At 45.0% G+C, this 17,518-nt stretch overlaps 1 protein-coding gene across 1 annotated transcript in view; it reads right to left on the reverse strand.

Annotated features, from left to right (window-relative positions):
* Positions 1-17,518, reverse strand: part of MYO18B (myosin XVIIIB) — a 270,882-nt gene that overhangs the window by 87,050 nt on the left and 166,314 nt on the right. The window contains exon 32 of the mRNA XM_011374654.2: positions 942-1,085. Within this exon, the coding sequence (XP_011372956.1) occupies positions 942-1,085 (144 nt within the window). The remainder of the gene's footprint in view (positions 1-941; positions 1,086-17,518) is intronic.

A 17,518-nucleotide genomic window follows, 5' to 3' on the forward strand; every position in this document is an offset into this window, starting at 1 on the left:
GCTACAAGGAGCAAAGACATCCCTTATAATGTCCTGACCAGCACACTTCCTCACCGTCCCTCCAAATGATATTAAGGCTGGTGCTCACAGAAGATAAAAAAAAAAGCCAGCTACAGTCCTAGTGAACCAATATGCATACAATCTCTGATCCCTGCAGCTACCGAGTAAGTGAAGGGGCCCCATTGATCTATAAAAGGAAAACAATAGAGCCAAGGCGAGGCAAGACAACAGGCCAAGGTAGAATTGTTTTCATCCCTTTCCAAACTTTCTGAGGGCATAGAATGTCTCCCTCAGAAAGTCCAGGAGCTCAGCTCACAGATTAGAATAGTAATGACAATGGAAGCTGAGGAGACGGGAGGCAGCCATTCGTTTGAATATTAATTACCAAGTATAGTTGTCAAAAGTTCTACTTGCATTTTCTCTCTTCATCCTCTTTTTAGATCTGTGAGGTGCTTACTGCTAATATCCCCATTTTATAGGTGAGGAAATCGAGGCCCTAGCCTTCTCCCATAGCTTCCTTACACTGCCACTTCTAGTTCCAGCCTCACCCCACTGCCAGCCGCTATGATCCACAAAACCCCTATTTTCAAAACCCTGAGGACAATGAACTCCTGCGGTTGGGCTCATAGCAGGGACTGTTGTTGCAAGAGGACTTGGTGGCCTATTTCCTTCAGTGACTGGGAGAGATTGAGACACACTGAGAAAAATAATGTGGAGCAAGGGGAGGTAATTAGCATTGTTAGAGCATAATTGAAAGAGGACAGAAGAAGTCAGGCACAGCCTTATCTTCCCTCAGATGACTCCAGGGCCTCGGGAAAGGCAGGGAGATGCAATGAAAGGCTCCCCTCCTGCACCTCAGGCAGAACAAAACCAGACCTTGATTCATTCAAAAAACAGAGGCCTTACTATGTGAGCCATTTAAGCTTAGACCTAAAGGATACCAAAGCAACCGACAGCCACATGCAGATGTAGGAGAAAGAGCACTGGGGTGGGGGCGAGAGCAAGTGCAAAGGCCCTGAGGCAAAAACGGGAACAAATCTGCTGCTGAGGAACAGAAAGATGTCCAGCATGGCTGGACAGCTGTACTGAGAGGGAGAGGAGGTGATGCTCATGGGACAGGATGCAAAGCTTAGATTTATTTTCGGTCTGTAGGGGAAATCATCGATGATTTCTAAGGAAAGTGGTACGTTCTCCCTCTGGCTGTTGTGGGGAGGATGGGCTTTCCTGGATAAGACTGCAAACCGGGTGGCCATTGAGGACACTGCTGTGGTCCTCCAGGAAGGAGGTGGTACAGGTGCTCCAATCAGAGTAGAAGTGAAGGAAAAAAAAAATGGAAGGATCTGCACAGTGGGGAATGTAAAGAACAAAAGGTCTGGGCAGGCAGCAGCAGATGGGCCATCGTGGGAGATGATGTCAGATAACTAATAGTGGAAGAGAGAGGCAGCACGCTGGGCCTCGCTGCCAGGCCAAGTTGCTCGGCCCAGGGCCAGGAGGCAAGTGAGAGCCATTGTAAGAAACTCAACAGAGGCGAATAGGATGACAGCAGTTCCCATCTGCTCAGTTCCTCCTTCGGCTGAGGGTTTCATCAGTATGATGCCACTGGTCCTCAGAGCCACTGGAGAAAGAAGGCTCTATTTTTAACCCCATTTTTCAGATAGTATAGGGTGCATGATCCAGAAATGCTCCTTATTGTCCCCAATTTCCCTGGAGCAAGCAGGGAGAGGGACAATTTATCCCCAGGCAGAGATGAACACAGAGTGAGCTCAGTCAATGGCAACGGCTGGCTGTTGGCTGTATTCTTAGCCCATACTGGGTTAGAGATAGGATTATCTTGGCCCCAATGGTTTTGGCATTAATGGCCACACCTGCTACTGTTGCTTGGGGACTATTTCCAGTGCACTGTGCTTTATCTGCCTGTCTTCATAATGACCCCACAACACCCCTAGGAGAACTGTGTTACCATTAGGACTAATTCACATAGGAGGAAACTGCGGCTCACAGAAGGGAAGTGACTTGCCCAGGGCCACATAGCTGGTCAGTTGATAAGCCTGGCTGATCCAATTCCAGAGCCCAACTTCTTTTTTTTTAATTTGATTTAAAAATTCTTTTTTTTATTTTTCAATTATAGTTGGCATATAATATTATACTATTTCCAGGTGTATGATATAGTGATTATGATATAGACATTAATATAACTTATAAAGTGATCACCTGGATAAATCTAGTACCCATCCGACACTCTATGTAGATATTATAATATTACTGACTATATTCCTTGTGCTATACCTTAAATCGACATGACTATTTTATAACTACCAATTTGTACTTCTTAATCCCTCCTGCTTTTTCATTCACCATCTCCCTCCCATCTGGCAACCTTCAAAATGTTCTCTGTATCTATGAGTCGGTTTCTGTTCTGTTTGTTTATTTTTCTCTTTAGATTCCACATGTAAGTGAAATCGTATGGCATTTGTCTTTCTCCAGAGCCCAACCTCTAAATCGCTGGGCCCCACTGTTCTTCTCTAGAAAGTCTGAACATCCAGGCAAGATAAATTAAAATAAAGACAGAACTCAAGAGCAATTAGCTCAGTGGCTTGGTGCTATAATGAAAGCCACTTAGGCAGTGTCGTGATGGCCTGAACCAGACTGGGGACTATAGAACGAGAGGTAGATAAATCAGAGAGAACTGACAGAACTCGGAGGTTGATTCAATGTTGTAGCACCAAGGAAACACACATCATTACAGGAGCCTTCTGGAGATAAACGAGTTCATCCCATAGGGATGAACCAACACTTAACGCCACTTGCCAAGAGCCAGATTCTACCATGTGTGGAGGTCAAAGCTTGGGCATTGGAGCCAGACCTGGGGATGCTGCCTCTCCCAGCCAGTCACTTAACCTGGCTGTGCCTCAGTTTGCTCATCTGTAAAATGGGGTGAGTTACATCATAAGATCTCTGTAGAATAAATAAGTGAAAACATGGTAGTGCTGAGTACAGTACCCGGCACTGAGTAAACGCTAAAAATGTAATGGTGGTTGTTGCTATTGATCATCCCTTTTATCCTCTTAACAGTGAGAAGTAGGGATTTTTAACCCTATTTTAGAGGTGAGGAAAATGGAGGAGAGTCCAAGATGTCAAGGTCACACCACCAGGATGAGGCCCAGCTTGGGCATTCGCAATCTTAAGGAGGAATTTTAGGTTTCCTGATAGAGTGGGGGTCAGGGGGTAAGGGTGCCCACCCCAGAGGCACACAAGTGAAGCAGGCCCAGATCTTCATAGGATCTGGTTGGGCATGATCAGAAATTCCCCACACCTAGCCCTCCACCGGGCAGGCTCCAGGCTGCTGCTGACAAGCCATCTTAATGCCAAGCTTTAAAACTTTCAATTTATTACTCTTTAGGGAACAGGAAGAAATACAGGGCCATCTCAAGCTGATTTTCCATTATGAATGACCTGGCGAAAGAATAACTCACTGCACATTATTTCCATATTGAGGCTGTTTGACTGACATTTTTATGAAGTCAGGTGGCAAGTAATGTGGCTGATATCAGATGCTTCGGTGGTATGTGCCTGCCTACCACTGCTTTGAAAATGCCTTCCCAAGAGGAACAGAGAACAGAGAACAGAGGGGAATGAGGAAAGATGGTTGACAAGTGGCTCCTGGGGAAGGGTGATTGGGGTCTATCCTGGCCAGGGTGGTAATGAGGATCCTAGGTGGCAACTGCCAGTTCACATCTTTCAGCTCCAAGTCACCATCACGTTTCCATGGTCTCATCAATTAGAGTCTGTGACATTGAGCAGATTACTTAGCCTCTCTGAGTTTTGGTTTTCCCCATTCACAAAGTGGAGGAAATAACAGTTCACATTCATTAAGTAGAACTGCTGAATATAGTTGTGTTAGTTGTTCACTGCACAAGCCTAGTGAATGCCATGCACAGAGATTATCTTGGGTTAGTATAGGACCTCATGACATAGGGTAGAGAGGTTTAGGATAAGACAAAGGCCCTGTGATTTCCATCCCTCTCCAGACCTAGTATATGACTAGAACCACAATAAGCCCTCAATGAGAAAACTGATTCAATTTTCATATAGTTCATGTTTTTCTTTCTCTTTCAAATCTTGTTTCTTGTAAAATCAATACAATAATGCCACAGATATGTGGGCACAAAGCACCAATCCACATTTAATCGCCAGAGAACTCCTCCTCCCCATCCTCGCACACATTCAGTCATTTTATTATTCACTAATTAAGTCGGCCACCCTTCCCCAGCATCTGCTCAAATTCTGAAAGGCAGGCATCCAAGGAAGCCATCATTTCTTTTCCAGACCCTTGGGTTAGGAGCCCACAATTAAATGTGCATGCGCCCATTGCCAGTCTTCCTCAAACCCAGCTACAGATGGGAACGTGCTTCTGACCTTGAGCATAAATTAAGGGTGTCTGAGCTTTGGCCTGGGGATATTTGGTGAGGTCCTGCCTCTTCAGTGATTGTGGGAGGACCCTGAAGGTCCTCAGGGGCAGGATGAGATGGGTGCCATCTAGGATCAAGGTGCTGCACAAGCCTGGGGAGTGCCAAGTACATGGGTTATGAGGTTGAGCTCTGACTATGACAGGCACTGCTCTGAACACTTCTCGTCAAAGGATGGCGGTGGGGATACATTCTCCCCGCCAATATGGCCTCTCGCATTCCCTGGTGGTCTAGTGGTCAGGATTCGGCGCTCTCACCAATATGGCCTCTCATCTATCATGAGGTTGGACATTTGACATCACACAGCATTGTGTGGTCGTTAAGAGCAGACTCAGTGGTCAGGCAGAATTGGATTCCAGTCCCAGCGCCTCTATTTATGAGCCTGTGACCTTGAGTAGGTTATTTAGCATCTCTGAGCTTTGTTTTTTCCCATTCACAAAATGATGGAAATATTGGCTCACATGCATTGAACAGGACTTCCGAGTACAGCTGCATCAGTTGTGCACTGCACAAGCCTAGGGGATGTCACGCACATAGGTTATGAAGATGAACTCTTACTCTGTGCCAGGCCCCACTCTGAACATTTTTCATGTGTTAACTCGTTTAACCTTCACACCAACAAGCTGAGATAAGGTCAATAACCATTCTTGTTGTTAAAATTTGGGAAACTGAAGGGTAGAGAGATCAAGTGACTTTCCAAAGGTCACACAAGTACTAAGTGGCTGAGCTGGCCTATGAATCCAGGCAGTCTGGCCACCAAGTTCCCCTCTGAGGCATCACACTGCAACAGTTGTGTATACCACATTTGCTCTGAAGGGGAAATCTGGTGATGTGATTACATAGCATCTACTCTCCCTTCTTTTGATAGCAGCACCCCATCTTCGCTGCAAAAAAGGTCATCCCCCACATGTCCATCTGGTTCTGATGGGGCTGACACTCCACCCTGAGGCCCAGAGAAGATGAATGTGACTCAGCCTAGCCAATCAGAGCTCCACTTCCTGTTAGCCACAGTGGTTGGCTATGGGGTCGTAGCATGGCTGACACCAGGATTTTTGCTGAGACTATGGAAACAAAGTTGGTCCCTTCTGATGCAGGATGTCATCTTGGAGTATCTGGGAGCCCTCTTCCCACTGATCAGAAAGAGATTGCCTAAGAATACAAGGTGACATCAAGGTTGCTTAGGCATGAGACACATTCTTGGCATGGTTGGAGCACCTAGATCCAACCAACTCTGAAGGCAAATTAGCCTCAGAACTTTTTAGATATTTTGGGCAATAAGTTTCCTTTTCCTTCTCAAGACAATTTGAGCCAGATTGCTGTCACCTGGAACCCAGATACAGGGTGAGTAAGTTAGAGGAGATAACACATACACAGTGTCAGCCACAGAGTAAACATTTAAAACCATGGGTGATGGCATTTGTTGATGCTATTCTGGCAAAGTTGGATCACATTAGATGCATTTAAAGCCCTGTGATAGAATAGCAATCACTTATTGTTAATCTATTCTGTGTATGAATTTCACCTCTTGTAGGGAGGGGTGGATTAAACATTCCTCTTTCTAGATTATTCATTGGCAGGAGAAGGGAAGAGAACAAGGTTTCTTCAACACCGACTGTATCAGGCACTCTGTGGATCACTTGATGTTCATTATCACTATAGCCCAAAACAGCCCTGCAAAGGAGGAATCAGCCTTCATCACATTACGAATAAGGAAGTTGCAGCCTGGGCAGGGGAAGTGACTTACTCAAGGTCAGAGTGAAGTTGATGAGACTCCAAATTATTTCTGGGCCACCACACAGCCCTCTCTGTACACAAGTCTTTCTCTATTGCGGAGTTCATCTCAGGCTTTCTCTCCCTAACACCCACGTCCTTTCATTCAGTATGAGGGCAATTGAGATTCCCATCACATATACATCAACTACAAGCCGATGAATAGCATTACTTTCTTATGTGAAACCATCTGCCTGCTTTAAATACCTGGGTACAATGTTTGCTTTGGATGTATTAAGCTACTAGATGAGTTGGCTAGACATATAGAATAAGGCGGGGAGAGGAAAAACTCTGATATTTCAGCAGAGTGGTTAGAACCTGTATTTTTGGATCTGGTTGAACAACTCAGAGGATTTAAAAATACTGTATCGCAAATGCCACGGGGAAGCGTTCTAAGAAATGGTGTCTTTGGTGAGCTGATCTCAACACTTTTCAGGCCTTGATAATCCCGTCATGGCACGAGGAAGTGTTAACCTTCAGCAGTAAGGCTTTCCCCGAAGGAAATCGCCAACATCTCAAATTATAGACAGCCCTGATATCAAACAGATTCATTAAATGCAAACATATTAAAAATGTCAGGCCAAGTCCACCAATGGTCTGTCTGGCTCAGAAGTTTGATGGCAGTGGCCCAAGGGGAAATTTCCTAACACCATATGGTGGTTACTCTCTGTGTCCTTGATCTCGAATTCTTTGGGCATATGCTAAACATTCCATAATTTTCCTTATATTGTGCTAGAGAGCCATTATTTATTGATGCATTGAAATGCTTTCTGAGTATTTATTGTTTCCATCTTCTTGAGAGTAATAATAATCAGTAGTAGTAGTAGTGGAATAATAACAACTCTCCATTAATGCTTACCATGTACATGTTAATTTGTAAAATATAACAACTCTATGAAGTATGCATTTTCACCATCATTTTATAGATGAGGAAACTGAAGATCAGAGAGGTTAGTTAACTTGTCAAGGTCACACAGCTAATAAATGGACCTGATTTGAGATCTCTCTTAAATCCACAGCTTTTTCATGTAAGCCTTTAGGCATGCCCTTACCACATCTTGAGTAAAGCAAGACTCCTTTTACTTGTTTTAAGTCTTCTTTCAGGGTTTCGGAGTCCTTCCTAAACTTGTATTATAGGGTCTAAGGACTGCTCAGGTCCTACCTGATTGAACAGACTTAAAAGATTTCCTTCCTGATTTCCCCTCCGATGACAATGGATTTGGATCACAATGATGTTCTCCAGAGAAATAAAGAAAAACCCCAAAACTTAGAAAAGCAGCATAAAATACTCAAAAAAGCTCTCCCTGCCCCCATCCCCTTTATGTCCCCCTCTTTTATTATATTTCAGAACCCCCTTGTTCCAGCACCCCATTGTTCCTCTAAATAGCACAGGATCTGTGTGCCCCCATGTCTGCTTGCCCACTAGAAGGTGGGCTCCTGGAGGCCACCTGAGTCTAGTCGCCTTTTGCACACTATGAGGTAGGGACTGCACACACATGCACTGGGGCAGTGAGGCTAAGAAGTCAGCTGAGTACATCACTAATCCACCCAGTTAGCGAGCTTCCTGTGTCTGAAGCCTGAGCTGCCCACTGCTCTGTGCTGCCCACTTGAGCCCTGAACACCCCCTGAGGAATCCACCCACCTCTCTGTGGCTCCCTGGCTCTTCCCCAGCACAGGTCTCTGACCCAGACACTGGTGATATCCAGACAGCTAGCTCCACAGAAAGAACAATGGGCCCCGTGTGCAGGTCCCTTCCCTGCAGCAGGAGATTACCTGGATGGGAAGACTGATCACAGACTTGATCAGCATACCCCAGGTCCCCAAGAGGATCCCCTTCTTCAAATATGACAGAAGGATACTTTGGTATAAGTGAGGGAAGCCCCATCAAGTCCCAGCCAGAGAATGATCAACACAAAGGGGGTTCTAATGAGATTTCCTTTTAATCGGGGGGTTCTTTTGTGAAAAAGAAAACATGCACAAACACACACACGCACACACACATCCCTACCTGAAAAGCATCAAGATAGTTTAAATCTTTCTCACTTTACAAAAGAAAGCCCTGAAGCCCCCACTTGGAACTGACTGCCTACTGGGGCTGGATTGAGAGGCCTGGCCTGACCCACAGGTAAGGTGGTCCCACCATCCTGCACTATAATTTTCACTGAACCAGAACACTGCTACTCATATTCTATTTGTGAATGAAAAAGGGGCTAAGTAACAAACCTGACAAGCACAAGGGAGGTCACATGGCAGGCCAGACCAACTCTTTGACCAAAAGGAACCACACAGGATGGTCTGATCACAACTTCCTCACTGGGCAGGTAGTCACGTCCCAGGCCTATAGCTTCCTTAGCAGAGGTTAATCTTTACCTTAAGTGAGCTCTATCCATTGTTCTCACACATCAAGGGTAACACACCTTTGAAATGTCAGAGCAATTTTCTTTTCCTACCCCTCGAAGGCACAACCGTAGGCACCAGAGCACAAGACCACAGCACCCCTCATTGTTACCTTGTTCCCCGTGTACCACCTCTATGTGCTGTAAAGGTTAATTATTAACTATCCTGTACCCACTAACGTGCAAGAAGTATATAGTTCTCCATTTTGCTTTTTTTCCAGTCCTAGAGATGTCCCCACTTTGCTTTCTCCTGCCCCTTAATCTACCACCGATGAATTTCATGTACTTTCCTCACGTTTTCTCTTTTGATTCTAAATGCATAAAAGAAACTGCAAAACTACGATTCTCCAGAGTATTTTCTAAATCCATTGATATTTTATTCCCAGGCATGTTCTCAAATTTTGGCTCTTATAAAACTCCTCTATAGGCTGGATGTTCTTTCACTGACATACTCACATTGAACTCTCTTATTCCGCTGGCAGGAGTGTACATGTCTACAGACACTTTGGAAAACCATTTGGCAGTATATACTACTGTTAAAGAAACACAGGTACCATGATTCAGAGATACCATGCTTCCAGATATACACCCTACGGAAATGCACACACTTGTGCCCCCCAATAATACAACATGTGAAAAATGTTCACAGTGGCTCTATTCAGAATAAGTGAAATCTAGAGGCAACATACATGTGCATCAATAACAAAATGAATAAATAGTGGTATAGTCTCATAAAATGGCAAGGAGAATGAATCAACTACTGCATATAATAATATCAGTATAACTCATATGCATAAATAGAGCAAAAAAAAGCAAGATACAAAGCCAGGGCATGCTGATGGTGACAATTCATCTAAAATGCAACATGAGCAGACAATCAAGAAAAGGCTGTTAGGTTGGTGTCTGGTTCATCACCCTCTCCCCTAAATATATAGGATACCTTTTGATTCAGTAAGAACTAGCCTTACTGAAAAGCCAGGGGGCCTTTTCATCTTCCTCAAATTACTTAGTACTTGAGACACTGGCTTTAGAATGACCAGTTCATCCCCATTTGCCTGAGACTTTTCTGGTTATAAAACTGGAATGCCTGTGTCCTGGGAATACCCTCAGACCCATGTAAATCTAAAAGGCTCTGACGTGAAAAAGATGGGGGTTCAAATCCCAGTTCACCCAAAGAGAGGAACATTCTACAATATAATTGCCCTGAACTCTCCAAAAGTGCCAGTGTCGTAAAATACAAAGAAAGACCAAGGATCTATGTTGTCATAAAAACTGAATGCAAGCAGTTTTGCATCCCAGGTTGAATCCTGAACAGACAGAAAAATTGCTACAAAGAACATGAATGGGGCAAAATTTGAATAGTCAGCCGAGAAGAACAGGCGTCCCTAAACTTTTTGTTCAATGGCCAGATAATAAATATTTGAAGCTTCATAATGGAATGGAATGAGGATATAAATTAAGATGAGGTCACACTGAATTAGGGTGGACAAAGAGACAAAACTGAAGGATATATGTAGATACTTATCTAACCACTTCAAATGTAGCCATTCAAAAATGTGAAAAGCATCCTTAGCTCATAGGCTGTAATAAAAAAGCAAACGAAAGAGTAAAACAAGAAAGTGGGCTAGATTTAGCTCTTCGGCCATAGTTAGCTGACCCCTGGATTAGGAATCAGTATTTTTTCAATGTTATATTTTCTGATTTTGATAAGGATAAAGGGGCATCGGGTCTGTAACTTGTTTTCAAATGATTCAGAAAATGTAATTTAGAGAGAAAATGATAACGCAAATGAGGCAAAATGTTAAAAATCGATGAATCTAGGTGAAAGGATATATAAGAATCTTTTGCAACTTTTCTGTAAGTTTGAAATTCAAAATAAATGATTTTTTTATATCCCTGTTCCCCTCAAAATCTGTAGGCAAGTTTCCTATATGCTGAGCTTCCTCCTGCATAAAATGGACATGATACTAGCTGATTCTTGTAGAGTCAAAGCCCATCTACTACTCATTCATTAAGCACTTCCTGTACGCAGACACACTGATACAAACTGAAAGGCACCTGCTGTCATGCAGTTCACTACATTCGAGTGCATTTGGGGCAATAAATTTAGGTCATGACATCTAAGTGCTCGCCCATGCCTGGCTCAGCGTAGACAATGGCTGCTTGCCATCAACATTATTGTTCCTAAGATGATTATTATTACCCTGTGGGTGGCTGCACAGCTCTGGGGACCAGGCCCTCCATAGCTCAACAGTAACAGGTCCTTCTGGGGAGATGCCTAGCTGGCACTCCCTGCCAGCCATGAAACCATCCTTTTTCCACTTTATTCATCACAGCATTGGAAGTGTCAATATTTGTGGGGTGAGCAGGCCCATGATAATCATGTTTTCGCCCAATTACAATTCAGTCTTTATCTCCTCTGACAAGAGGTTATGTTAATATTGAATCAATTCACTCCACCTAATCTTTAAAAAAAAAAGAAGTCTCTTCAAATTAAACATCTAGGCCACCTGTCTTTAGGGTTCTTGGACGGGGAGAAGTGTCCTGAAGGTACTCACTCACACAAAAGACTCCCATCGGGGTCATCTTCCAGAGCTTATTCATTATTTTCAATGTCTCACAGAAGCATGGGTGACACCTGGTGACAAACGTCTCTATTAAAGGCGCTGGGGATGAATTGAGGGTTATCAGTCTTCTGTGCACTAATAGTGAGGAGGTCCCTCAGATTGTCACCTAACCACCCCTGGGAGTTCATCATGTAGAAGACACACCAGGCCTATTGGGTCCACCTGAGTGAACACCGAAGCTGAGCCAGGATCCCCGTGGAAGGGACTATATACAGGAGCTCCCGGGGCTTCTAGAGGGGATGTGGAAGCCCAGAAATGGCAGTGAGCCCACAGGAGGTGCATCGGTGGTTCAGGATGGCGGTTATTATACTTCCAGATGCTGACGTCAGAATCTGTGGGTTTGCATCCCAGCTGGACCTCTTATCACCTTTGCGATTTTGGACAGGTCTTTTAATATGTTTACTCATTCCAGTCCCTGAAGGTGCTAGAAGGTAAAGGAGGGAAACGGACAAGAAAAGAAGTAACTTTGATAGAATGATATGTACAATTCTAGGGGTAAATCCAGGAGATCTTGAGAGAAGAGAGGCAGGGTCCTTACCCATCCCCTGGGAGTCAGAGATGGCTCCCAGAGACGATACCCAGAGCCAAGTTCAGAGGATAAATGTTCATTAGCTGAAGAGTTTCAGAGGGAAAAAACAAGAGTCTAGCAGAAGGCAAAGGTGGAGAGGTGGAAACAGGTGTGGGGGACCCCAAGGTCTTCTGAGCTGGTGATCAGGGATAACGGGAGGGTAGGAGCTACCTGTGTATCCTTAAAGGTCAAGTTGAGGAACCTGGACTGTATTCTGAGGGCAATGGGAAGCCACTGAAGGATCTTAAACACAAAAAGCCAAGATTGTATTTAAATTTTAAAATTCTGTCTCCAAAGTTCAGGTGGCAGAAAGATTTGCTTGGACAAGACCAGAGGCCAGCAGACTTGAGAGAACTCCAAATTAGAGATACAGGTGGTGTGCAATAAGAGTGGGGAGGGAGGAGGTGATGGGTTCAAGAGCTATCTAGGGGGACAGTGACTGAGACTAGGTGACAGCTTTGTTCTCAGCACGAAGGGGTGAATAGAGCCCCCAGCCTGAATTAATTAAGCAACTAGAGAGTTCAGTGTAAACTCTTCTCTACTTAACAAAAATCAAATAACATATTTCCCTTGGGGAGGAGACCAAGGTCAAAGGCATGAATCAAGTTTTAAAAAAGAAAAAAAAAAATAGAAAGTAACCACTGCCCGGGAGCAGATAACATTTTCCACTCTTTCCTGGGAGCCAGGTGCCAGCATCTGCTACTCACAGATGTTATTTATGCACGGTGATTATCTCAATTATATATCTTGGTTGTTGGAATTGCTTCTGTCTCCAGATTAGTTTGTTTCCAGTGGAAACGTTCCATGGGAATTAATTAGTAATTGGCTCCTAAAAAACAGGTGTCATTAGATAACCCCACACATCGCCGCCTCTACCTGTTTCACCAAGTCTTGTAAAATCATGTGCCCAGAAACCAAAGTCTTCCAGCAGCTGACACCAGTGTGTGGGATAAGGGAGCCAGTGGGATGCTCTACATTTTAAAATCACCAACTCGCAGTTTTCAATTTAGAGAACTATTTCAGATTCATGGTCTAGGATTTTTTCTATCAGCCCAATAAGCTGAGAATATCAAGTCTCTCCCTTTTAGGTGATAAAAAGGAGGCTCTGAAAGTCAGGGTGACTTGTCCAAAACCATACAGCTAACTAGGTAGCAGAGGCAGGGTTTTGAACACAAAGAGGTGTGTTTCTTCTGTCTTGCTCCACGAGTCTTCTGTTTTATCATCAACTTGAAGTGACAAAGCCAAGATAAACTGGAGGTCAACTGGGCAGAAAGAGCCAAATAATTTTCTCAGGATTCTAGACGGTGGGGCAATGGTTCTTCTGTCCATAAGGGCAGAATGCAGGGACTCTGGAAGATGCTCTGTGTCAGGGACCGTCCCGTGCCTCTGGGCGAGCCTGGCAGACTGCCCATCAGTGCTTCACCTGGACTTGGAATTCCACCATTTTTTACGAGCACTCTGACCATGCCCCGCTCTGCTTGGCAGCTGACTGTGGCTCCCTATCACCCTTGGGATGAAGCTCAAACTCCGTAGCCAGGCCCATGAACTGGCTCCAGCCTCACTTATCCTCTCTGCTCCTACCCCAGGCATTTCACGTAAGATGGAATATGCTTCCTGTGTCCACATGCCTCCGCCCCTTTGTGCTCTGTTGCCTCCTCCTCGAATGGCTGTGTAGGTCTTACCTAACCAGCGATTCATTTCCATCTTTAAAGAGACAGCCGAAGCCACCAACTCCTCGACTTAAGATGCACAACTTAAGTAAGGGCATCTTCTTTAGCTAAACCCTGACATTTCGCCAATAAAGGGCTCATTACCCCGCTTGGCAATCATCTGTACCTAGCTCCACCTCCCGAGAGCAGGGACCTTGTTGTCTCCTCCCATCCCTGCAGTCTGGCTTCAAATTCATCCCAGAGTGGAGACCAAATCAATATTTGTTGAATGCCTGCAATTCTCTAATAGGTGCATTCAAACACAGTCCCTCATCCATGCTCTGAGACAGTAAACCTTTCTCTGGGTTACTCAGCACCATAGTTAGGGAGCTGTAAAGCCTGCAGCGTGTGGTCAAGTTTCTGAAGCCTTCTCTGACTTGACCTCGTCAGCCCCTACAAGTAAGTCCTTTGGATACTGAATGATGACAAAGCTCCGTTTTAGGAAAAGGGCTCAGGGAGGTCACGTCACTTGTTGAAGGTCCCCAAATTACTAAGTGCTGGATCCAGTTCTCTTCATTCAAAATTTAATTAATTTCAAAATCAACTGAGCTAAGATCTGTCACACTAACATAACCCTACCGTAAGTTTTCTCGTCTGCAAAATAAATGTGTTGCCCCTGAACTTGAAAGGGTATTTTGAGAGATAAATGATGCCTGTGATTCCCAAATGATGGTCCCAAGACTAGCATCAGAATCTCCTGATATGACTGTTTAAAAATGTAGATCCTGGATCTCAACTCGGATTTAACACACAGAACAAAATAAAAAACTTTCTGGGGATGGGATCCAGAAATCTCTGATTTTTAAATGGAGCCTACATTATATGCAGCCAAGCTTGGGGACTCCGAGGCACCAAGGAAAAGCCTGGCACAAAGTAGGTACTTGAAAATGTTAACAGAATCCATATTAGGCAAACCAAGGTGCACGGGTCCAAAACCGCTGGCATTCACATCTTTCAGATATATACTGCTTAGTGTCCTTGGGTAAATTACTCACCCTCTCAGAGCCTGTTTCCTTATTAGTAAAATCAGTCAAAAATAGAATTATCCCCCTGGTGAGGATTATTTATAATGAATTTACTGCTGCCCCCAGACCATGTGCAAGTCCCATCAACTTCAATCCCAAATTTGTCCCTGGGGCCATCTCCATCACCACATAACCCAGGTGAGCGTTTCTCCTCGCCTGGAGGAGTACACTAGCCTCCAAATGGCATCCCTATCATGTCCTCCTCAACACATTCTCCACACAGAAGAGTGACCCTCCAACATGTGCACTGGATTGTCATACTCTGCTCAAAATCTTCCAATGGCTTCTCATCACCTTTGGAATAAAATCTAAACCTTCCAGCCCCCAAATGTTCGGGTCTCTGCCTGCTTCTCCTTCTCCCAAGGGTACTTTAGCTGACTACCAATGTAAGTTTCACAGAGAAGGGCATCAGGCCTGTTTTACTAACCTTTACATACTTAGATCTATCACATCGCCTGACACACAGTAGGCGCTGCGTAACTACTGAACGAATGAAAGAGTGAATGAATGAAATTGTTCAGCACCATACCATGCACTTAAGATGCAGCCAACAGCAAAAAGTTAGCTCCCTCTCCCTCCCACATCCTGTCTGCTCTTCCTGCCTCTGTCCCTGGAGCCTTCAGGTAAAGGACAAATATCATCCTTTGGAGAAGAGGTGTGGCGATGCCCAATGTCATCGCTGCTTTATTTGATTAGCTCTGACTCCAGCATCCAGGACACGTGTGCTGGGAGCCAAAGCAACTGTACCCTGACCTCTGGTCCTCGCGATCTCATCCTTATAACAATTTCCATGACAACAGCAACAGAAAGCCAAGGCTGTGGATTCCCTTTGATAGGAGCCGGATGCAGAGACGGGGAAGAAGGACTTTCAGAAGAATGAAGCTCTTTGATTCAGCTCAAGGCGCCTTCATTAAATAACACCATTTTCCAAGAACACACATTTTAACCCAGTAGAGGGAGAGTTCTCATGAATACTAAAAAAAGGAGAAAAAAAAAAAGAAACTCACCATGGCTCCATTTCAAGAACATTTACCTGTGGGGAAGGGGGTGCAGCTTAGATGCTGTGGCACAGGGAATGTTTTGGTGAGAGACCGGCAGAGTGCATGGCCCCCTGCTATGGGGGCGGCATGCACCCTGGATGCCTGGCTCCTGAGGGCATGGACATCTCTGACCACCTGAGGCAAATCAAGAGGCTCAGGGCGTACCACCCACCTGGACGGCCAGACAGACAGGAAGAATAGAATGGCTAACTGTTCTGGTTTACCTGGGGCTGAGGGCTTGCCCAAGACACAGAACTAAAACCAGGACAGTCCAGGACAAGCCAGGATGGGTGGTCACCCTAGAAGAGGGTGACCCGATGAAGGAAATTGTTAGGAATCATAAAGAGAGAAGGGCTCTTACATGTCTTCTGTTTTAACAGCACTGCACGAAAACTCATAAACCCGATCTAGTCATGAGAAAAACATCAGACAAACCCAGCTGGGGGACCCTTTCTGGGATACCTGGCCAGGACTCCTCAAAACTGTCAAGGTCATCAAAACTGAGGTAAGACTAAGAAACCATTCCAGACCAGAGGAGACTGGACAGGCATGACAACTAAATGCCATGTAGTTCCCTGGGTTGGATCCTGCAAAGGAAAAGGACATTAATGGCCAAACTGGTGAAATCTGAATTAAGTCTGGAATTTAGTTAAAGAATAAAAGGTTTTCTACTTTAGTTAATAATCTCTCCCCGAAACCCTTTTTTTAACAAATGGGAAACTGGCCCCAGAAACAAGAAGCAGCCAAAGCTCTGGATCTGGTTTCTGGAGCCTGGAGCTAGACTCTGCTGCCTCCCTCTGCCTTTCTGCGGACCTGCTGACAGTCACGAGCTCCTCCAGAAGGCAGAGAGAAGAGCACTGGGGTCAGGAAGTGCAGGTTCCAGGCCTGGCTCTGCCTCTCACTGGCTATGTGACCTCAAGCAAATTCCTCCCCGTCTCTCTTCTCTGGTTTCCTCTTCTGTCAAAAGAGGGGTATGAGTCAACTGAATGCAACAGGAAGGCATTTTTATTCAGTATTTATGATGTGAAATGGACTGGATGGGCATCATCAGACATGAATAAAACACAGCCCTGCCCTCAAGGAAGCATATAGTTTAGTTCAGGAGTCAATCTAAAAAGTACGGATTCCTATCTGAGTTTCTGTGGACATTCTGTGAAGATAAAAAGCTCCCGGTTATGTGGCAAGTCTGAAGCCTCATGAAAGAAGACCAAGGAAGGAGGAAGGGATGGCAAGGCTCTGAGAAGGCGAGGTGGTGAAGGCAGTGGGAAACGCCTTCCCTCTCCCCACACCCAGATTCAGCACCAACGGGTTTATCTGAGGGAGGTGTGTGACTTTGAGGTAAGACCAAATGCATGAGCACAGCACCCCCAGAAGGGCTCTGAACCTCCCAAATCGAGTCCCTGCTACATCATTCCACTCTGGGACCTCTCCCACAAGTCTCCCACCACCCTGTGAGATCTGACCCATTAACACCTCTTAGCATCTGCCACCCTGGGCCACACTGCATCTGGCGCAGCCTACATCAGCACATCTCCTGAGGTCCATGGCTCTGGCCTGGCTTCACCTCCCATCTGCCCCCCTACCTGCTGCTCGAGTCCTTCTCTGAGGCAGCCAGGGATGGTGGGGCCTAAAGACCTGGGCTCAAATCCTGGCTCAGACCCTTTCTAGCTATGTGACATTGGGTGGGTCATCTCACTTGTGAAATGGGGATGATGACCTTCAACTCCCACAGCTCTCTTGAGAAAGTAATGTGACACCCCATATAGGTGGGGGCTCCAGAAGGTGATAGCTGGGGATCAGCATCATTTCATGACCGATATTGACAGCATTCAAATAAGCAGTCAAACGACTATTACTTGTTATTGTTGTTGTTAGAATTAGGCTTTGCATTATTAGTACTATTACTATTAGTTTCAT

Source organism: Pteropus vampyrus, unplaced genomic scaffold (assembly GCF_000151845.1).
Source record: "Pteropus vampyrus isolate Shadow unplaced genomic scaffold, Pvam_2.0 Scaffold251, whole genome shotgun sequence".
In the NCBI taxonomy this organism is placed as follows: domain Eukaryota; kingdom Metazoa; phylum Chordata; class Mammalia; order Chiroptera; family Pteropodidae; genus Pteropus; species Pteropus vampyrus.